The sequence below is a fragment of the Aspergillus nomiae genome (genome assembly GCF_001204775.2).
Source record: "Aspergillus nomiae NRRL 13137 chromosome Unknown contig00048, whole genome shotgun sequence".
Lineage (NCBI taxonomy): Eukaryota > Fungi > Ascomycota > Eurotiomycetes > Eurotiales > Aspergillaceae > Aspergillus > Aspergillus nomiae.
In genome coordinates, this window is record NW_015378103.1 from 88,914 (window position 1) to 110,114 (window position 21,201).

At 48.7% G+C, this 21,201-nt stretch overlaps 7 protein-coding genes across 7 annotated transcripts; 6 read left to right on the top strand and 1 right to left on the bottom strand.

The window, feature by feature from the left end:
* Positions 1-916: 916 nt before the first annotated feature.
* Positions 917-2,301, top strand: ANOM_003292 (pepsin-like aspartic protease; the record flags this gene model as incomplete). The annotated part of the gene is made up of 3 exons (XM_015548549.1): positions 917-1,302; positions 1,360-2,123; positions 2,174-2,301. 3 exons carry the CDS (start codon positions 917-919, stop codon positions 2,299-2,301), a joined length of 1,278 nt encoding a protein of 425 aa, XP_015409564.1.
* A 707-nt stretch (positions 2,302-3,008) lies between these two features.
* ANOM_003293 (putative cofactor for methionyl- and glutamyl-tRNA synthetases) lies at positions 3,009-4,331 on the top strand (the record flags this gene model as incomplete). Its single annotated transcript, XM_015548550.1, has 1 exon — positions 3,009-4,331. One exon carries the CDS (start codon positions 3,009-3,011, stop codon positions 4,329-4,331), a length of 1,323 nt encoding a protein of 440 aa, XP_015409549.1.
* Positions 4,332-4,812: 481 nt separating this feature from the next.
* Positions 4,813-6,245, top strand: ANOM_003294 (2,3-butanediol dehydrogenase; the record flags this gene model as incomplete). The annotated part of the gene is made up of 6 exons (XM_015548551.1): positions 4,813-4,896; positions 4,964-4,997; positions 5,086-5,334; positions 5,429-5,519; positions 5,571-6,049; positions 6,118-6,245. The coding sequence occupies 6 exons, from the start codon at positions 4,813-4,815 to the stop codon at positions 6,243-6,245; spliced, it is 1,065 nt and encodes a 354-aa protein (XP_015409553.1).
* Positions 6,246-8,344: 2,099 nt separating this feature from the next.
* ANOM_003295 (uncharacterized protein) lies at positions 8,345-12,292 on the top strand (the record flags this gene model as incomplete). Its single annotated transcript, XM_015548552.1, has 7 exons — positions 8,345-8,974; positions 9,041-9,395; positions 9,677-9,725; positions 10,074-10,214; positions 10,335-11,017; positions 11,074-11,393; positions 11,448-12,292. 7 exons carry the CDS (start codon positions 8,345-8,347, stop codon positions 11,910-11,912), a joined length of 2,643 nt encoding a protein of 880 aa, XP_015409552.1. The 3' UTR covers positions 11,913-12,292.
* A 2,103-nt stretch (positions 12,293-14,395) lies between these two features.
* Positions 14,396-15,804, top strand: ANOM_003296 (putative sister chromatid cohesion protein Dcc1; the record flags this gene model as incomplete). The annotated part of the gene is made up of 5 exons (XM_015548553.1): positions 14,396-14,514; positions 14,599-15,120; positions 15,174-15,310; positions 15,384-15,550; positions 15,637-15,804. The coding sequence occupies 5 exons, from the start codon at positions 14,396-14,398 to the stop codon at positions 15,802-15,804; spliced, it is 1,113 nt and encodes a 370-aa protein (XP_015409551.1).
* Positions 15,805-15,921: 117 nt separating this feature from the next.
* ANOM_003297 (uncharacterized protein) lies at positions 15,922-17,106 on the bottom strand (the record flags this gene model as incomplete). Its single annotated transcript, XM_015548554.1, has 1 exon — positions 15,922-17,106. The coding sequence occupies one exon, from the start codon at positions 17,104-17,106 to the stop codon at positions 15,922-15,924; it is 1,185 nt and encodes a 394-aa protein (XP_015409566.1).
* A 1,480-nt stretch (positions 17,107-18,586) lies between these two features.
* On the top strand, positions 18,587-20,933 carry ANOM_003298 (E3 ubiquitin-protein ligase RNF216; the record flags this gene model as incomplete). Its single annotated transcript, XM_015548555.1, has 3 exons — positions 18,587-19,218; positions 19,271-19,515; positions 19,570-20,933. The coding sequence occupies 3 exons, from the start codon at positions 18,587-18,589 to the stop codon at positions 20,931-20,933; spliced, it is 2,241 nt and encodes a 746-aa protein (XP_015409555.1).
* Between the last annotated feature and the right edge of the window lie 268 nt (positions 20,934-21,201).

Consider the following 21,201-nt stretch of genomic DNA (forward strand, 5'->3'; position numbering starts at 1 on the left):
TGGGGAAAAATCATCCCTGTCCGCACCGTGTCTTATGGGCAAGTGTACCAGTATAAGACTGACTCGATTGCCAGCACCGCCGTGAATGGCTAGACTGTTGGTTGCTTCAGGTGGACAAGCTGAAACAATACTTGGAGAAGCTGATTGGCCGTTAAGTTTGCCGCTGGTGGGTTAGCAGTTCGGGTGTTTCAAAAATCTGACCTCCGTGCTTTAGCTTCCCAAGCCTTGAGTGGCTTCCGCGGCTGTGATATCCACAGCCGCAATGCCTAAGGTTTGCCATGCCAATCCAAACACTGACCCGTCAAACGACTGTGTCAGCCATATTGACTAATGGGCGAGGTACCAAGACTGTCCCCTCCCTATAGCTAACGTCACGTCGCTGTGGATTGGCTCCTTTCACGCCATTCAATTCTTGGACTCGCCTTCGAGTGGATCCAGAATAGGATGCTTCCAAGCCTTCCAGTAGAACGATGGATGGTCTATTGGCCCCCTACGAGTGGACCATATAAGCGTCTCAGAAGTCTTGGACGATTACACACAAAGTACTCCGTAGTATATCTCAGAAATGGCTCCATCTGGCTGCTTCTGAAGTCCATGCTTTTGCTGTCATGTTTTTTTTCTTTCACCTTCCTCTTCTTCCCATTTTTGTACAGTTCTTTTAATTGCTCTCTTTCTTAGATATTCAACTAAACTATTCTAATTCAGTACCCAGCGCCTTGCTTGCAAGGCCGGCCTTTCTTCTCAGAGCTTTGTTTTCTGATATACAGGCGTCCAAGTCAGGTACTTGGCCCTGGTATATACCCTTCGTTTCATTCATATACGCTTTCTTTGTAAAGAAACATCCTTTTTCTAGCCCCTCTAGCAGAGGCTTGATATCACTCATTACAACCTCAGAAGCAAGCACAGGATCGCCACCATGAGATTTCTTCTGTCTTTTCTGATTACCTTGTTTCTCGCCTGCGGCGTGCTTTCACTTCCATCGGGCACAAAGTCTCAACTTAAAGGCAGGTCCTTTAAGGTAGAGCGGGTACGGCGTGGAAATGAGCCCGTCCATGGCCCAACAGCTTTGCGCAGAGCATATGAGAAATTCGGTATTGTCCCAGCGGACCTTGGGATTGATCTGGATGATTTTGAACCTATAGCGGTAAAGAATGCTGTTGTTGCGAAGAAAGATGTCACCGAGCCGGACCAAAAAGGTGCTGTCAGTGCTGCCTCAGTCCTGAAGGATGCTGCATTTGTCTCTCCCGTCACCATCGGTGGTCAAAAGCTTGTCCTAAACTTTGACACTGGCTCTGCCGACTTGTAAGTGCATTTCCCCAAAGAATCTCTTGATCCTAGCCGTTGACAGTTGAACTACAGTTGGGTGATGAATACAGAGCTCCCCAAAGAAGCTCAAACGGGTCGTACAGTGTATAATCCTTCTAACTCTTCTACATTCAAGAAAATGGAGGGAGCTACCTTCAACATCTCTTACGGCGATGCCTCGTATGCGTACGGTGGTGTGGGTACGGATACTGTCAATGTTGGGGGGGCCATTGTCAAAGACCAAGCCATTGGCATTCCGGATACGGTATCCAGCGCTTTCATTGAAGACGCCACGTCAAACGGTCTAGTGGGACTGGGATTCTCATCGCTCAACACTGTCAAGCCTACGCAGCAGAAAACCTTTTTCGATAACATTGCCGATAGTCTGCAGGAGCCTGTTCTGACAGCGTCCCTCAAAGCCAACGGCGTTGGCGAGTACGAATTTGGCATACTCGATCACGACAAGTACCAGGGAGACATCGCAAATGTGAGCGTGGACTCCTCCAAAGGATTTTGGCAGTTTGAATCGGCGAAGTTTGCTATTGCGGATGGAGATATACAAAACATCAAAGAAAGCCCTACTGCTATTGCGGACACCGGAACCTCGCTTATGCTGCTCAGCCAGGAAGTGGTGGACGCCTACTATGCAAAGATTGAAGGTGCAATTTATGCCAGCAGTGCCAGTGGTTTCATTTATCCCTGCAATGCCTCGCTTCCGAGCATTTCAATTGGGATAGGATCTAAGCATCTGGCGACCGTTCCAGGCAACCTGATCAATTTCTCCGAGGTTGGTATTAACAAGACGACCGGCGGAAAGGGTGAGTTCTCATCTTCCAAATTCTGTTGAATTATTGCTCACAAGTCTTAGTTTGCTTCGGAGGTGTTCAATCTAACCAAGGGTCCTCGATGCAAATCCTCGGTGATGTGTTCCTGAAGGCCTTCTTTGTAGTCTTCGACATGCGGGGACCCTCTCTGGGAGTTGCAACTCCCAAATAGTTTGGATACGTTCGCTTTGGGTCACATTAATCGACAACTATTGGAAGATAGAGTATAGAATATAACATTTTTGTATACACATCTTCTCTTTCTTCATCAGTGGGTTAGACCCGAGATAAGAACATATTGTGGACCAAAGGAAGTCAATTGCGAATGATGTCCATTACCCATTAGCATAAGCATATTGTCACTGAAAAATAGATTAAAGTTGACAAGGTTTAAGAGGATCTTCACCAAGTACGGAGTGCGTATACTATCATTGTCAACCGAAGATTACTTTTAAATAGTATGCTTAAACAAACGTTGTTTCGGAATGCTGAGTCATTGATTAATCTCCTAACCGAATTTGGTTAGGAGCTCTAGAAGCAGCAGAAAAAATGAAAAGAAAAAACACGCCCTTGAACAGCTCGCAAGTACAATTCAAGAAGGACATCGCGTGCTGTATTCTGTCCAACTAGATTAGATCCATGAACATCATTTAAAGAATATCCTTTACGTATTGAAAAGATCCCAATTGTTAGGGATCTTGGTGGAAATAAGTCAAGTTGTCTTCCTTTAAGCCTGGCGTGACCCTTCTGCGGGCCGCAAGAAGAACCCCGCGGTTGGTTCGACCTTTGGGACTACATTTGGGAATCATTTCTGTTGCCCCTCTTCGTCCGCCCACCATCTCATCTTTTCCCTTGTCTCGCGTCCGCCCATTCGCAAAAATGGCCATCAACTCCGCTCCTGAGTCCTCCCTCCTTTCCCTCATCTACCGCTCTTACCCCACCGCTGTCTCTCCCGATGCCACAGAGACCGATCTTTTGACCGTCTCGCCCAAGATTTTCCCACAGACCACCTTCTCCGCCCCAGAAGAGGCCGACATTAAGCAATGGCTGGGAACATTCTCCGGTCTCCAGAATGCTCTTACCAAGGATGAGAAGCCCGTCGTCACAACCATCCTCGGACAGCTGAATGGTCACTTGGCCACGCGGACCACCATTCTCGGCACAAAGCCTTCCGTTGCTGATATCGCGGCCTACGCTCTTCTGGCCCCTCTAGTGGAGAAATGGAGCCTGGAGGAGCGTACCGGCGAGCAGGGCTACCATCATATTGTGCGTCACATTGATTTCGTACAGAACAGCCGCTTGTTCGCACTCCGGATTCCTGAGGAGGAGAAGATTGCCATCGATGTGAATGATGTGCGCTTCGTGCCCAAGCCTGTGGACCCTAAGGAAGAGAAGGAGCGCAAGAAGAAGGAGAAGGCTGCTGCCCAGAACGCCGGCGCTCCGGCCGAGGGCAAGCCCCTCGTCGTTGGAAAGGGTAAGCCCGAAGCTGCTAAGCAGGAAGCAGCCCCCGCAGCTGAGGGCAAGCCCAAGAAGGAGAAGAAGGAAAAGAAGGAGAAGCAGCCCAAGGCTAAGCCTGCTCCCGCTCCCGCTGCTCCCCCGTCTCCATGCGCCATCGACCTCCGTGTCGGCCATATTCTTCGCGCTATCAACCACCCCAATGCCGACTCCCTCTACGTTTCGACCATTGACTGCGGTGATGCCCCCGGCTCTGATAACACTTCTTTGGATGAGGCTACTGGCAAGACTGTCCGTACCGTGTGCTCTGGCCTGAACGGACTTATTCCTCTGGAGGAAATGCAAGGCCGTAAGATCGTCGCCGTCTGCAACCTTAAGCCTGTCACCATGCGTGGAATCAAGTCCGCAGCCATGGTTCTCGCAGCCTCCCCCCGTGTCGCGGAAGGCGAGGATTCCCACGGTGGTCCCGTTGAGCTCGTTTCTCCTCCTGCCGATGCCCCCGCTGGATCCCGGGTGTACTTCGAGGGCTGGAACGACGCCGAGCCCGAGAAGGTGCTCAACCCCAAGAAGAAGGTCTGGGAGACCTACCAGCCTGGATTCACAACTACCGATGACCTCGAGGTTGCCTTCGAGGCTAGCGCTGTTCCTGCTGTGCAGGGCCAGGAAGGCAAGCCTGCCCTGGGCAAACTGGTTACCCAGGGAGGTGTTTGCACTGTCAAGAGCCTGAAGGGAGCTACCGTTCGGTAAAGGAGAATTATCACTACATATATCAAGATCAAAAAGAAAGAGAGAAACAATACCGAGCACTGTTCTAGATCAGAAAGTCCGTCGATTATTTATGAATGGTATGGATATAAAATTACTTGCGTGCATATTATGGCAGTAAAAAGCAGCAATATTGAACGTGACTTCAGTCTTCAAATCTTCCATTGTAACTTACTTTTCCGCGCATGTACATACACTACTAAGGTGCTACGACTGTTACACCGTATCTCCTAAGCAATCGCATCTTCGAGATCAATCCCACTTCTGCCCCGCAGACTCCTCCACATCTCAATAGCGGAAAAGCGCCTCTAGATCCGGAAATACCCCATGTTATCCCCAACCCCCAATTCCTTTCGACAATCCATGAACGTTATATATGCAACATGTTCAAGGGTCACACTGCAAGAACCACATACAACCCCTATTCATTAGCATTCATCTCCATCGAATCGCATAGCCCATAATGCGAGCCGTTCGCTTCCACGGACGCGGTGACATCCGCATTGATCAGATCGAAGAACCCGTCTGTCAAAATGACCAAGTGAAGGTGAAAATCACATACCAACACGATCAATTCATATCCAGCATCATTCCACGAACTAACGGAAGACCAGATCCGACCTGCGTTCGTTGGAATCTGCGGAAGTGGTACGTACCACATCCCCCTGACATATACTCCTAGTCATTTCATCATATCTGGGGGGGGAAAGAGAAGCACCTATCTAATTTACCCCAGATCTCCACGAGTACCTCGCCGGCCCCTCAACCGTCCCTCAAACCCCACACCCAATCACCAACGCAACACTCCCCGTAACACTAGGCCACGAGTTCAGTGGCATAATCGAGGAAGTTGGGCCTGGCGTTACGCGGGTCAAAGTCGGGGATCGCGTGGCCGTCAAGCCGAACCTGTATGACGGGACTTGTGCGCGCTGTGTGCAAGGGAGGGTGAACTGCTGTCGGAACTTGGGGTTTATTGGGTATAGCAGTAAGTTTGTGGTAGTTATTTTTTCTTCTTTTCCTTTGTGCTACGCTGTTGCTCGATGTCACCGTTGATTCCTCACTGACGAATGAGTAAATAGGTAATTCAGGGGGTCTATCGGACCATGTCGTTGTGCAGGAGGAACGGGCAAGGCTGTTGCCGAATGAGATCCCGCTTGATATCGGAGGTGAGTATAGATATCTCATGTGATCGACTGGGTGTTAAGCTAAGGATGTATGTAGCCCTCGTCGAGCCTCTCACCGTAGCCTGGCATGCCGTGACGCGCAGCCCCGTGGCAACAGCTCGCACTGCGCTCGTCGTCGGGGGAGGCCCCATCGGACTCGCCATTGTGCAAGTGCTTCAGGCCCACGGCGTCGAATCTATAGTAGTAGCGAGGTGTCAGAGCGGCGACGGCGATTCGCCGAGACCCTGGGCGCCACGGACGTGCTGGACCCGCGGACGGAAGACATTGAGGCGCGAGTGCGTTCGCTGTCGTGCGACGCGGGGGCGGACATCTCCTTCGAATGCTCCGGCGTGCAGGCCGGATTCGACACAGCACTGAAGGGGGTCCGAGCCCGGGGCACGGTGACGGTTGTGTCGCTGTGGGAGCAGAAGCCGGTGATTGATGCGTGGGAGCTGGTCGGGTCCGAGAAGCACATCATCGGGTCGGCGATTTTTGACGGTGACGATTTTGAGGCTGTTATTGATGCCATCGCGTCGGGTACGTGGGCGCTATGCCGGGTGTTTGCTTTCCACGTTCTTGTTTAGCTTGCTGACATTGCAGGACAGGGAAACTTAAGCCCCAGTCTATGATCACGAGTAAGATCCGTATGGAGGAGATTGTAGAGCAGGGGTTCGAGGCGTTGATCAATGAGCGGGATAAGCATGTCAAGATTTTAATCGACGTATCCGCATGATCTATCCGGGGTCATGTCAGCGGAGGAAAGGTATCCCACATTGTAGATATCCAGAATTTCCAGATAGTATGGCGCAAGTCAAGCTACAATTCGAATCCAGGCCATCACAAGCTGAAATCGCAATTTCTCCGACGCAAGCAATGTACCGACTGGGGTTCGGTATCCTGGACGGAGCATGGTACACCCTTGCACGTTCTTCAGCTCCCCACTCAGCCCACCTCATGAATCCAGACCTGCAGAAACCGGAAGAAAAGAGGCAAAAGAAAAGAAACAAGTCAGCCCTGCTAGCTTCCTGCCCGTAGTACTACGATTCACAAGCACAATGTCAGCAAAGGAAACCCACAACAGGATACTAGCGGTGATCATATAATATCTCAACAACGCAGTATAAGCAAACACGTGTTGCGATACGAAGACCATGACACACGAGTTCAAAACCACACCAATGAACACGACAAGCACGACAGCAAGGACTCAAGTCTAGCCCACGGCCCCAGAACCAGAATGTCCCCTCTCTTACTGCATAAATGACACCACTTTTTTATTATTTCCAATAACTCAGCCACATTAGGCAAGTAACACGCACCGAACGAGTTTAGTGAAGGTATCGTCGTCTGACAGTACTTTTGGAAAGAATTCTAGCCCCCGAACTAAGCCATCGCGTGAAGTTCCTCAGGTCGAAATAACCTCAGGGTTAAGATGGATCTGTCCAATGGGAGAGGTGGACAGCGTCATCCGGGTATATTGTTGGCCAAAAGACTACTTGAAAAGGGTAGGGGAGATCGCTAGTAGGGACGCTACGCAGCTTAGGGGGGAATCTTTCTTCTAGCTTGGTCGTGAATGCTACGGTTCGGTGCCGGGATGAGACACGATTGGGACTAGGCAAGGGTTAAGGAGCGGTTGTTGTGGCTGCAGGATGAACAGGCGTTCATTCGTTCGTCGGTAGTAACGGAACGCCACTTGCGGGATTCTATAGATAGATCCGAGTTGATGTGTTGTATACTCTCTACTCGGTCGGTAGTTGATGGGACCTCGTGGGACCTCTGAGATAGTTTTTACGGAGTAGGAACAAAATTCACTAAAGGGGTAGACGGGGGCAGTGCATTAAAGGGGGAGGGAAAGGAGAGATGTGACGTTACTCAATGGAATGAGTGTATGGCGACATCTCGTACGAAAGACTGACTCGTAGACGGGAGTCAATGGAATTAAAACCAAGACACCAGTGCAACAGAAGTCTTACGGCGTACGGTTTACCACGTCGTTGAGGTACACCGTCACTACGTAGTGACATTTTTGCCTCCACCACCGTCGAGAACAAACTTTCATCCGCTGTCTCCCAGAGATTTGAATGGTCCATCAGCCGCATGAGTCGATCCAGATCCCGTCTTACTTTACCTGTTCCATCTTCCAAGTCTTTGGGATACAGTACGAAGATTTACTTGTCAACAGTCCAGCCTCGAAAATCGCCAACAAGGAATATCGCCCAACCGCTTATTGTCTCCTGGCTTTGCGGACTCTCTTTCTCGTTGCCTTTTCACTTACCCACTTTTTGCTTTTTCTCTGGTTCTTTTTTTTACTGCTCCTAAGTGGACCTCCGAACGCTCCCCACTTGAAGTTTCATCGCGGTTGGCTTTCTCTACTACCTCGAAGGGTCTGAATGACGGGTCAGATCGCTTTGACTCTTGGAATACTCCATCGTATCAATCTCTGATCTTGGAAACAGTTTTTTTTTTTTTTCTTTCTCTTTTTCTTCGCCCCTAAGCTGTACTCTCACTGACGCGAGCTTCAGGCCCCGGGGCTGGTACCTTGTTGGGACGCAATGTTTTGGTCTAATCAAGTTTTAGTATAATTATCAATCATCTCCAATATAATCTGTCTTTTTCTTTTTTTTCCTTTCAAAACTCATTCTCCTTTTCTTGTTCAGATTGCTCTTTCAGCTGTCGGTCGGGTGTGTGGGTCGTACCTGGGTTTCAGATTATTTACAAAGCATGCGCTGCTGACATATTTACTACGCCGCTCGCTGCTTTTATTTTTATTTTTGATTCTTTTTTCTTGGACAATAACCATTTTACAAATTCAGGAATAAGAAATATCCTCTCATGGCGACTCCGCTTTCTGGTACAGCGATTATCACTGGGGGAAATGGGTCGCTTGGATCTTCAATAGCCATCGCCATTGCCAAAGCACAGCCTTTTGTGCATCTGCTACTACTGACACGGGATATCCGCTCTGATAGCGTCAAAGAACTGAGAGACAAGATCCGGTTGATCGGACCCCGGTCGATTGAAGTAGCAAGAGTGGACTTGACAAGTTTCAACTCGGTCGTCAGTTTTACAGAGAACACAGTGGAAAGGGTGCAAAACAAAGAGATCCCTCCAGTGACGCTGCTGATTAACTGCGCTGCCGTTGCGTCCTACATCGCCGATCAAGTAACACGAGATGGGTTCGATCCCGTCTACCAGACCAACTGTATTGCTCCGTTCCTCTTGACCATTGGGTTGCTGGAGGCGTTCCGAGCAGGTGATGGAACACCAAACGGCGGAGTGAGGGTGATCAATGTTGGTTGCTCATCCATGTCGAAAGGCTCTTTGGATTATTTCGACAAACATGATTTTGGAAATCAACAACCGGGGACGCAATTGTCCTCGAAGGAAGGGAATGCACGCTTTGGAAGTAGCAAATTAATCATGAGCGCGGCCATGTACGCCTTGCGTCGGAGTCTGGTACTCGTAAGTTGACCTGCAACATCTCGCCATTGCCTTGAGGGTCCCAGTTAACCAGGGTTAAATTCTTAGAATGGCAAAATTCCCTTGAACATATTTACCCTGGATCCCGGTGGATTGACAGGAGAGAGCCATTTATCGGAGAACGCACCTCGGTCGGTTCGAATGGCACACCAGACGCGGTCTGGACTCCGGCCATTCCTGCGGGTGTTCTCTAAAAGTGCCATTAATAACCCTAGTGTTCCAGCCAAGGTAATCGCGAAAGTCGCATTCCAGAGGGATACTGTGGAGCAATGGGGAAGGGAGCGATATTATATCTTGGACAACGACTACCAGGCCGGATCCGTCATTCCGGTGCTTCGAGACCCGCCTAAAATGGAGGCATTGCTTAAGAAGCTGATGGGACAAATTGAGATCGGTGTCAAGGGTATGGGGTCTCCCCAGTCCAGGATATCACGGATCAATTGAAGATGGGCGAGTTACTATATGCGATTTCTTTGGGCTTGGATAGCGATGGTTAGCATTCTCCGGCGTTGGGCTCTTTTTCATGCGTTTCTTATCAAGTGTTATCGGGAGCATCGGGATTTGATCGGTTTTCTGTAAATAGACCATCGGTGGTATAGATATAAAAGAACGACGAGGCTGCCAATTATGGATCGGCGTGCCAGGGAACTTTGATCCTAATTGTCGTACTGATATGAATTGAAGACGGTTGCATGTCTGCAAACGGGCACGAGTTGGCCTACCGCCGGATTCGGTAATGACGGGCAGAGGTCGGACTCGACAAGGGTCTCTGGACGTGGAGGCGAATCACCGCCCAGGCGCTACTGCACTGAAACCACCTAAACGCTTGGTTCCGACGCTCTGGACGGGCGTCCGTTAGTTAATGCTACATAGACCTTTTCGAGTCTTTGTCTCCCTTCCCTTCTTTTGTCGCCATTTTCCCTTTCTTGTTTCATTATTTCTTTTAAATTCCTCCAGGGATCTGTGATCCTTTGTCGCTCCGTAGTGCAGTTAATCTTACGCCTCCCGCCTCGCAGTCGCATCGACTTAGGTGGGAAATAGGAAGTCAAGCCAGTGGTTTCCTTTAGATCTAGGAACCTAGGGGTTCCTTTGTCTTCGGGACCGATTTTCAAGCTACTGATGCGACTGACTTTGGAGAGATGAACAGGCATCACGCCTTCACCAACGGCTACGCTGCCTACCCTCGCGGGCAGGGCAGCACATTTTCCATTTCTCCCCACCGGTAAGCAACGGCCGCCATCGCATCCCACTCATTCGCTTTCTGAATGGGTGATACACAATATCGCTTAATGTTTCCTACCAATTAACAATGTCTTACTGACTCTGCTCCGTCGATCGCCAGCTTCCAACCGCGTTCACAACCTGCTCTGCGACGACGAAGGCAACTTATCCAACGGCTGTTCCTCATTGGTGGCGTCTCTTTGTTACTCCTCGTCCTCATCTTCCCTTCTTGGAGAGCCACAATTCTGCCAGTAGTATCCCTTGGACTTCTTTCTTCTGCGGAAGACTTGCAAATACAAACTGTACGATATTACGATCTCTCAGCTGTACAGGGCACCGCAGATGGATGGGAGAAAGAAGAGCGTGTGCTCATGTGCACACCTCTTAGGGATGCCTCGTCCCACCTGCCGATGTTCTTTTCGCATCTCCGAAACCTCACCTACCCTCACCACTTAATCGACTTAGCTTTTCTGGTCTCGGATTCAAAGGATAATACACTAGAAATGTTATCCAGCATGCTTGGGGAACTTCAGGCCGAGTCTGATCCGCACATGCCGTTTGGTGAAATCTCAGTCATCCATAAGGATTTCGGACAGAAAGTGACACAAGATGTCGAGAGTAGGCATGGGTTCGCTGCACAAGCTGGGCGGAGAAAGTTGATGGCTCAGGCGAGAAATTGGCTGTTAAGTGCTACGCTTCGACCGACTCACAGCTGGGTCTATTGGAGAGATGCCGATGTAGAAACGGCACCATTCACCATTATAGAAGACCTAATGAGACATGATAAAGATGTCATCGTACCAAGTGAGTAAAGCAGTCTACGGCCTCTGGTTGTTTTATCTAATAAAAGTTTCTATTAGATGTCTGGCGGCCACTCCCAGACTGGTTGGGCGGGGAACAGCCCTATGACTTAAACTCCTGGCAGGAATCGGAAACTGCACTGGCCCTGGCAGAGACACTGGATGAGGATGCGGTTATTGTTGAAGGATATGCTGAGTATGCGACGTGGCGGCCTCACCTTGCCTACCTTCGAGACCCATACGGTGATCCTGATATGGAGATGGAGCTCGATGGCGTTGGTGGTGTTAGTATCCTTGCAAAGGCAAAGGTGTTCCGTGCTGGAGTTCATTTCCCAGCATTCAGCTTCGAAAAGCATGCTGAGACTGAGGCATTCGGCAAGGTAAGATCTGCATACAACCCCCCCTTCATCATTTTTCTTGCTAAGTATAAGCAGATGGCCAAACGCATGGGATTCTCCGTTGTCGGTCTCCCACATTATACTATCTGGCATCTTTACGAACCTAGTGTCGATGATCTTCGGCACATGGAGGAAATGGAACAAGAGCGCAAAGCTCGCGAAAAGGAAGAAAAGGAACAAGCTGAGCGGTCAGAGCGTGTCAATACCCTGTTCCGGGATACTAAAGCAGAGTCGGAAATCGATAACGCTTTTGTTCGCGACGATATGGAAACCGAGAGAAAAGACCAGAAAGCCTCGGACGATTCGAAGAAGCTGGAAGCTGAAAGTGCTGAGGAAGCGAAAACAGACAAATCCTCGAAAGCCCCAGAACGGGAAGAACAGAAAGCTCCAGAAACTCCGAAGAACAAAAATTTGAAAGATGCCGAAGAGGTGTCTGCAGTAAAACCGGCTAAGGAACAGGCCGGTGCTGCGCATGATGAGCAATTAAAGCAGGGAGAGTAGCGATGCTCATTATCACAGTTCTTCATGTATTCGGTAGCGAAAGGCATCGGTTCAAAATCTGTGAAAAACGGAGAACATTGCTGCCTATTGCGCCTCACCAGTCTCTGTGCTGGTCACAGTGTGGCTTTCTCATTCTCTTTAGAATATGCCGTCAATTACTGGCAGCTTTTTGTATATGGGCTCGTGGAGTGTTTGAGGCTTGATTTATGCATCTGATGTTTGGTTGATCTGTAGGTCTGATATTGGGAAGCACTTGGTTTATTTTTCGCTGTCTTGACGATGTATTGGTATGAACGACTTGCCTCATGGGCAAAACGTATGACTCGACTATCAGTAAATTACATGCCTAAGCAATTCTATTCTCAAACGGTCTTGAACGAAGCATGGGCATCCAACTTGGCGAGATTCATATAGTTACAAAGCAGACCTCAGGCTTTTTATTAATTCTCCGGAGCCTGTTGCAGATCTGGTTGGCAACTGTGTGCATGATCTTACATGTCTCATCTACTAGGAAAAGAGCCATCCTACACGTCGCTATCAAATACCATGGTGGTTCATTATCATGACCCAGACCCTCCCCCCCCGGCCCGTAGGCTGACCGCGTGGCACACTACCCTATTAGACTTGGTACAGAAGATCGAGACGTCTTAGTTTGAAGCTTCCGACCTTGTCCATTTGGACATTATGGTCGGGGAGTTGGTGACCCACTAGTCCAGGATCATGTTACACTTCAAATAACCAAGAGTTCGAGTAATTTGTACTGATCCAAGCCAATCTTGAGTCCAGAGAGCAAAGCCTATTAAGTTCCCACCAGGCATGGATATTTGGACAGTAATAGGGCACATGTCAAAATCAAGAGTTGCCCGTCAGATCACTCACATGGTAAAAAATATTGGAAAATCAAAAAGAGAGGAGGATAGCCCCCGGCGAGGCTCGAACTCGCAACCTTAAGATCACTTTGAAAGTAGACTGTTGATTTGTTAGTTGATGGGTTTTTGAACATGGGAATATTGATGTGTGGACATACAGTCTTACGCGCTACCATTGCGCTACGGGGGCCGTTGATGCCAAAAGTGCCTTTTTTTTGTCTTTTAACCAAGATGTATCGAATGAAGGAGAGTTGATGATTACGATCCAAGACCATGTTACCATCTCGTTGTCTGTGCATATAAGAGGCTTAGGTTAGTATTTCACGCCGTTAAGTGTTGCGTTCCGGCCTAGGAAGTCCACTCAAGAGCTATATAGCCAAAATCGGTATAATTATAGGATCTAGGAGTGAAATGTAGATACTCCTAGGGGTCTCAGGTACCTGTCCATCTGGCACTGTTATATATCCGCCAATGTATTTTTAAAGAATAGTGAGCTCATATTTTTGTATTTGCCCATAATTATCAACGTCAGATCCAGTAGAATCTCTAAGGTAAGTCGAACGTGGGATGCTGGCCAACAAGGACGATTCTTAGTTACTTGTTGGACTACCTGCATAAGCACTCAGCATGTCCTTGAATCAACCATGATTTGTATAAGATATTTGCTACAAGATCAACACAACAACGGCCCCCGTAGCGCAATGGTAGCGCGTAAGACTGTATGTATTTACTGCTGAAACTTATCCTCAAAACTCAATAACTAACAAAATGACAGTCTACTTTCCAAAGTGATCTTAAGGTTGCGAGTTCGAGCCTCGCCGGGGGCTACCCCTCTTTTTTTCGACTTTTACTGTGCTTGTGAGTGGGTGCTCTATATGCTCTCTGATCAACGCCACAACAACATCTGCCCCCGTAGCGCAATGGTAGCGCGTAAGACTGTATGTTTACACTCCCCCCAAAACTCATTGTCGAGACTCCAAACTAATGAAAACTCAATAGTCTACTTTCCAAGGGATCTTAAGGTTGCGAGTTCGAGCCTCGCCGGGGGCTTCCCCTTCTCTTTTTTTCTTTTTGATCTTGGCCATGATACTCTCTAATCATATACTTCAGCATCAGCTATGTCCTGCATTTGTTTTTTCATCCTATTATCCTATTCCACCCCATGCAGATAACTAAAAAGGCCTCGCTATCCATATTTTATAGCTACTATGACAATCAGATTATTATATGGTGTCTTCGAGTGTATCGTAATTATTTCACATTGTTAATCCCTAACTTTAGTTTCTGTCACAGTGTGGCTTTCTCAATCTTCCCAAAACATGCTACCATTTATTCTCAGCCTTTTTTACCTAGATATTTAACCGTCCTTTAGGGCTTGAATTTCATCAAGTTTCATGTATCTTACGTTGTCGATTGATATATCCATTAAGCAGTGGTCTGTGCGTCCATCTCGTCGGTAGCCGGCACGCGTCTGAATCGCGTCCAGACGTACCGTCCACCTCAATTATTCCCTCGATAGGTATAACAACATCGCATACTCATTGAGCGTCAATATATCCCTTCCGAGCCACTACTTGAGCGCCTTCCAAAGGCGAACAAGATTAAGACATCACAATGTCTACACAAGCCGCTTCCAGCATTCTTTTTACCCACACATCCCCCCAGCAGGGATTCAAACTACTAGAGCTACCACCAGAACTGGCCGATCTGCTCACATCAAAAGAAGCTCCAACGTACGCTACACGCTGATAACCCCCCTCGCGAATCTTACGCAATCCCCGAATCCCTTCCAAAGAAACTAACTGAAATTTATACAGCCTCGAATTGAAATCTCCAACCCCCCAAGAACCCACAACGACAACCACGGACCCCGAAAACCGCGAGTATGTGAACCTCTGCACGCCGACGAAAACCTACCTCGTTCGCCAAGTCCAATCCTCAAACTCGATCCACATAATCCGGCCAAGCGACTCCGGTGTCCAAAGAGGAGACATTAACATCGTCGGCGGCGGCGATGACGACGAATTAAATCTCGTCGAGACGATGACCGCTATCGCGAAATGTGGGTCTACACTTGAACTGCACACACCTCCGGATGGTTTCTCGGCGGTCCCTGTTCTGGAGAGGATATTGCCTGTTTATGATGAGGTGGAGGGAGCAGAGCAGGAGGTGGAGCAGCGGGGGGACGTGATTCGGAGGGTCTTTGATGATGTTCCTGTGTCGCGGGCGCAGTGTGAGGCGGGGTGGACTGAGCTTTGTGCGTTTGTGCTTGGGCGCGGGGATAGTGGGGATGATGTTGCCGGTTGGTGTCGGAGGCCGTCGCGAGGGCCAAGTTGGATGTGTGGAGACGGGTGGTTGAGGGGGCGGTGTTGCAGGGGATTGACCTGGGTAGGCAATTCTTGGTGCAGGATTTGTGGAGATCGGTGCTTGATGAGGGGATGGAGGAGCCTTTTCCGAGGACGTTGTTTGAAAGTATCGTTAGAAGGGTTTGTGAGGCTGGGGATGGGCAGTTGTTCGAGGATTTGAAGTGTGAGTTTCTTATTAACGTTACTGGAGGGGATAGGTTGTTGGATGTTATTTTGAACTGACGTTTCGGATATAGGGACCAGTATCGATAAGGCACGCTGTACGCAGTGGGTCGGTGAGACCTACCTGGAGGCTATGGCGCCGACCACTGCTTCTGGCATCGGGAGAAGTGAATTCCTGAATGCTTGGAAGGATCTCCTCCCTGAGTCCTGGCGGAACGATGTTACTTTCTCGAAATTGACGGTAAGTGGAGCGCTTGCTAGCTTGGATACTCGCCACAGTGATCATCTCTCATTACTAGATGTTACGGTATCTGACATTATACGCAGGAAAACTCATACAAGCATCCAGATCCCACGACGATCTGCTTTGTTTATCGAACTGACCGACAGAAGATAAAGAAAAATGTCTCGACGGATGCTAGTGCTGCGACAGCAGCCAAAAAGACAAGAAATTGGCACGAGCTATTCAAGAACCAAAAACGCCAGAAACGCTAAGCCAAGTCCGCGAGGGCTCGAGCGTCGCCTCTATGATTGAGCCGGTTTACTCTAGATAGTCATCCCCTCTATCAATGTCATGCATTACTCGCTGAGAACCGCAGATATGACCGACATTCAGCACCATGCGTACTTCTCATTCCAGAGCCACTCAACTTCCTTGCCTTGCTCGGCGCCACTCCACCTCAAACAGGCTACGCTGTCCTGTTCCCGATGGACGACCTGCGCCGTAGGGTCTAGAATGGAAACAGCCCTCTCCAGCACTGGGGTTGGATTCCAGAACTGGACCTTCGCCATACCCCACGCATGCGCCTCTAGTTGGGCGCGTCTTATGATTGCGGCCATGGCTTTTGCGGTTTTCTCTGTTTCCTCTGGTGAAGTTGGCTCGTCGTACACCCACCTCAGGATGTACAGAGTGTTTTCCTCTGGAGTCTCACCGAAGTTTCTATTCCACGCACAGTATACTTTGGACTGTTCATCACCGGCACCCTTGATAAGTGGCAGTGTTCTGTCCTTGAAGAGAATCTTTGCGTAATATTCCTCCCTTGCCCAGTGCCACTTAAAATGGTCAAAGTCCGGGACGACCGCTACTTTGGCACTCGCAGATTTCTGAGATGCGATGCGAAGGATATCTAGCTCCTTTTGAACCACGTCATTGTTGCACATGAAACGGTGCACATCTTCTGCAACCAAGGTCCTCGCCTTTGGAAGGTTTCCTCGAACGATGGCCCGATCATATTCATCCTTTGGTAGTGGGGTAAGGCTGAAGTGTGTAGAGGGATAGGGCATCCACCCAAATTGAGCATAGAACTTCTTTCCGATATCAGAGTATAACACACTGAAAGGTATTCTGTTGGTGGCCTTGGGCTCCGTTTGCCACGCGTCTATTTTCTTGACCAACTCCTGCATCATTCTTTTCGCATATCCCTTGCCTCTGAACTCAGGTCGACAGAAAACACTGCCGATACTGAGGGCGGATACATGTTCCACTTTACCGTTTTGTGCCAAAATTGCCTTCTTTTTGTATGTCTCGCAGGAGCTAAGGATTGCCCGTTCCCCTTCTGGTTGGCCTCGGACGACCAACAACCAACTCGTCAAGCCATCCTCGGTCAATGCTTGCTGGGCTAAGTGATTTTCTCGTGCAATATACGCATCAAGGTCCAAGGGGCCCTTCCAAGCTGGACTATTCAGCTTTATAGCTGCGGTGCGTTCCTCTGGTGTCGCCTGCACCAAGATCAACTCCGGGGATTCGCCTGATGGCAGGGCAGCGTTATCAAGATAAGAGTTGTCAGCGGCAATCATAATGGACACAATGTAACTAGTTCGCTTTCTCTCCAAAAGCGCTTTAAATGTGAAACAAAGCTGAATTTGGTATTATGGTGGGGGATTTGATAAGATTATGGCGATAGGTACTAGTTGTGGTATTCGGACGGAACCGTTGAGTGCCAAACTGAGGGTAGCTCTTGAGGACAGATATATGCCTATATCATTGAACTAAAAGGACTGGGGGTAGTTATAGTAGAGACCCAGACCCCTTTGGTCGGGGGATTGTTTCTGTTTGTCACGTCCTGCCGAGGACAAGCGATGCGAAGCGGTACAAAGTTGACTCAGCTGGGGATGTACCTGCCTCTAAAGGCTATACGATGAAGACCATGACGTAGTGAAGGCGCGGAGACAACGTAAGGGATCCAATTGTAACCTCTGAACGGCTATATTGCCTGTATCATATGCGACAGGCACCTGAGGTGTTCTTTTTTGGCCTTCTTTTAATCTTACAATACCTTACGCTAGATGGTATCTTATCGATCCATATCTCGAGCTGTACAGCCCACCCCTACAGTAGCCAGGTTCTTTAGCGGTAAATTATGGCCTTCTGGTTCACGGGACACAGCGAATATTAGTCATCTCTGTGGAGAGTAGTTAACCCGCATCCAAACCAGCAGGCGGTATGGTTTTACTGCCAGCAAGCTTCACGTAAGATCCCACCACCATCTGATGGAAAGCTACGTAAACTACCAGCTGTTGTTTGATGGGGTGACATATTCAGATCCCACCCTGTTGCCGTGAACCTATCCTTTTGCATATATGAATGACGATCAGCTTAAATACCACTTTCTCGCCTCCAGAATCCATGATGAACCCATAATTCTGGGGTAAACCGCGAGCCCACTCTCGAGAGCCCCACCGTGACATTCCGTTTAAGCTTCCCCTATTTACACCTTTCCCACTTCGGCGATCTTCTTCGAGCCCCACGGGTATTGTTGCCGAGTATACAGATCGGTGCTAGGAAAAAGGCCTCAAAAAGCTTATCTCAAGAGAAAGAACTAACTCAAGGAACGGAAAAGAAAGAGGATTCCAATGTATGGATGCTTCATACCTGAGGTGAAGTATGTTTCGTTTCGTACTGCTCCTTGCGATGTTTTCCACTTCTTTTCATGCCGCGCGGGAGAAGTTTTATATGGGCCTGGGCCATCAGAATTCACTTTTACATTTCTCTTACTTTTGTAAACTTTGCAAACACCGCTTGTTTCCGTGGTGCTTTGCTTTTGTCATAATGACTTGGTCTTGGTACTTGAATGGGATTCTATCACTATGATCCCCTGTTATAGCCTGAGACGGGTGTCTCTTCGCATATTAACGATCCCTCCTTGCAACCAGAGCTCCCTATCTCTTATTGATCATTTTTCTTCCCTGGCCCTATAATGCGGTTCCTTTCTAAAAAAAATTCTCTGCGCAGTCTCGCAATCGTAAAAATCACCTCAACCGCTCCAAAACGCCCAACATGGACGAGGATCCCATGGGATTTGGATACCCGTGGAACCAGAATGTTGACGACTTAAGAGTTCCTTATGGTGATGAGAGACTACTGCTGGGTGAGAGCCACCATATGCATTGGGGACTCGACGGGCAGGACGATGATCTGGGCTTTCAGTGGAATGAGCCTTCTCTGCCTGCTGCAAGGCCTGCAAAGAAAATGAGAAGCCACAATCCCAGTGCGGCCGAAACTGCAGGTTTGATTAACGAGTCTCTTCCCATAGGCCTTGATAATATTCCAACACCGTCACGTCATATCACAAACCCCGCACTGACGGTCTTGGATGACCCTACTCCCACGCCGACAGCTAATGCAGCATTGCTGCCCCAGATATTAGAGATATTTCCTGACATTAGCCACCAGTATGTAGAAGAGTTAATAGCTCGACACAAGGATACGATGACGGCCAGCGGCGGTGATACACCTTTTATCAATTTCGGATTGTTCCTGGTCAAAGAGACAATTATCGAGGAGATTCTGGAGAATGCATCTTATCCAAAGCAGGAGAAGCTTAAAAGGAAGACCGAAGAAGAGGAGGATGATAACCATTGGACGGTACCTAGGGCACTTCATGATGCTGGTGAATATCGTAAACAAGCGTGAGTTGGTCTTAGCTCTACGTATGCGTGTGCTTGCTAACCGTTGTTACAGATGCGACATACTGGCACAGGAATTTCTGTGGATCTCTATTCCACATATCCGACAATTCGTTTCCAGCAAGAAAGGGCTGTATTCGGCTTACATAGCACTTTATAAGGAGTATATTCATCCTGGGACCCAATCATCACACCTCAGATTGAAGCGGCCAAGGCCACTCGTGAAGTCAAGTAAGACGTGGGACCAAGACTTGATATCGGAACTAAATGCTGCGAAAAGGAGGATTGCGAAGGATGTTGGTAAGTGTTATTGCTATCACGTCAAGACGTAAGATCTTTTAACAAAACTCGAAGCTGCTCACCGAAAGCGAAAAGAAGAGGAGGAGGCGGACAAACTCAATGAAGAGGAACACTTACGATCAGGCAACCTTGTGGAGTGCCAGTGCTGCTATTCTGATGTCCCCTCAAATAGAACGATTCCTTGTGAAGGTGCAACTGTCCACTTTTTCTGCTTCGGATGCATCCGAAAAACCGCAGAGACACAGATTGGAATGATGAAATACAAGTTGCAGTGCCTTGACATGAGTGAATGTAATGCCAAGTTTGCCCGTGGGAACTTGAAGAACGCGTTGGGCTCCTCGTTGATGGGGAAGCTAGACCACCTTCAGCAGCAAGACGAAGTTGAGCAAGCCGGCTTAGAGGGACTCGAAAGCTGTCCGTTCTGTGACTTCAAAGGAATCTGCCCCCCGGTAGAAGAAGACCGAGAATTTCGGTGCTGCAATCCCTCTTGTGAAACGATTAGCTGCCGTTTGTGCAAAGACAAAAGCCACATACCAAAGACTTGCGATGAGGCAAGGGCAGAGAAGGGACTTCCTGCACGCCACATAGTTGAAGAGGCAATGAGCGAGGCCCTAATACGTAACTGTCCCAAATGCCATGTTAAAATCATCAAAGATATGGGATGTAACAAAATGATCTGCAGCAAATGCTTGTGTGTGATGTGCTATCTATGCAAGAAGGACATTTCACGTGAACAGTACAACCATTTTGGCAAGCCTCCCACTTACTGTGATACCCACGATGATCGTAAGCCGAAGCGCTTTGAGGTTGAAGTTGAGCAGGCCCAGAAGACAGCCATTGACAAGATCTTGAGGGATAACCCCGACTTGATGGAGAGAGATCTTCGAGTGGATCCTGATAGGAAGGATACCAAAACTCATACAAAGCCAAAACTCCGACGTACTCGACCTGGACCTTGGCCTCCGGGGCGGCACACACAAGAGCCTTTGCCTGGCCAAAATCAAGACATTCTACCGCAGCTAGGCTATCCAAGAATGCAAGTGCCGAGAGCAGCACTCCCTAATCCCCCGCAGTTCGTTCCATTTGAACCAGATATCCTCATGCCGGGGTTGCGTTATGCTGGCCTTCAACGTCCACTACCTGCATTCGAGCCTCAGTTGAATCCACATACTGCTATAACAATGCTCCAAGGCTCTCCCAATACCCCTCAAGGCCTCAATGGCTTTGTTCCACCTCCACAGCAAGACTTCCTTCCAGACCCATTTACTTTACCGACGAATACAGATAATGCCAAGGCTACAGGCAACCTACCATTGCAGCCGCAGTTTCCTGCACTAGACAACTACGGTATTGGTACTATGCCTGGTCAAAACGCGAACTTACCCTTATGGCTGGATGGCCCATTGTACAACTTCTGAGGAATCGTTATTTCGATACCTAGGTTGATGCATACAATATGCTTTAGATCTATCATTCAGAAAATCAAACCAATCCCACATTCAGGACCAATGCTGGCACTCATTGGAAGGCCCCGCACCTTGTTGAGTGGGCGCGATATACCGAATATCATGCTTAGTATTTAATCTGTTACTTCCGACTCAACTCGCTAAATTTAGTAACTTGATATCCAAACTTCGGCTACATGACACTGTGCAGTGAGTACTGGAGGGTGACATATTTGCGTCT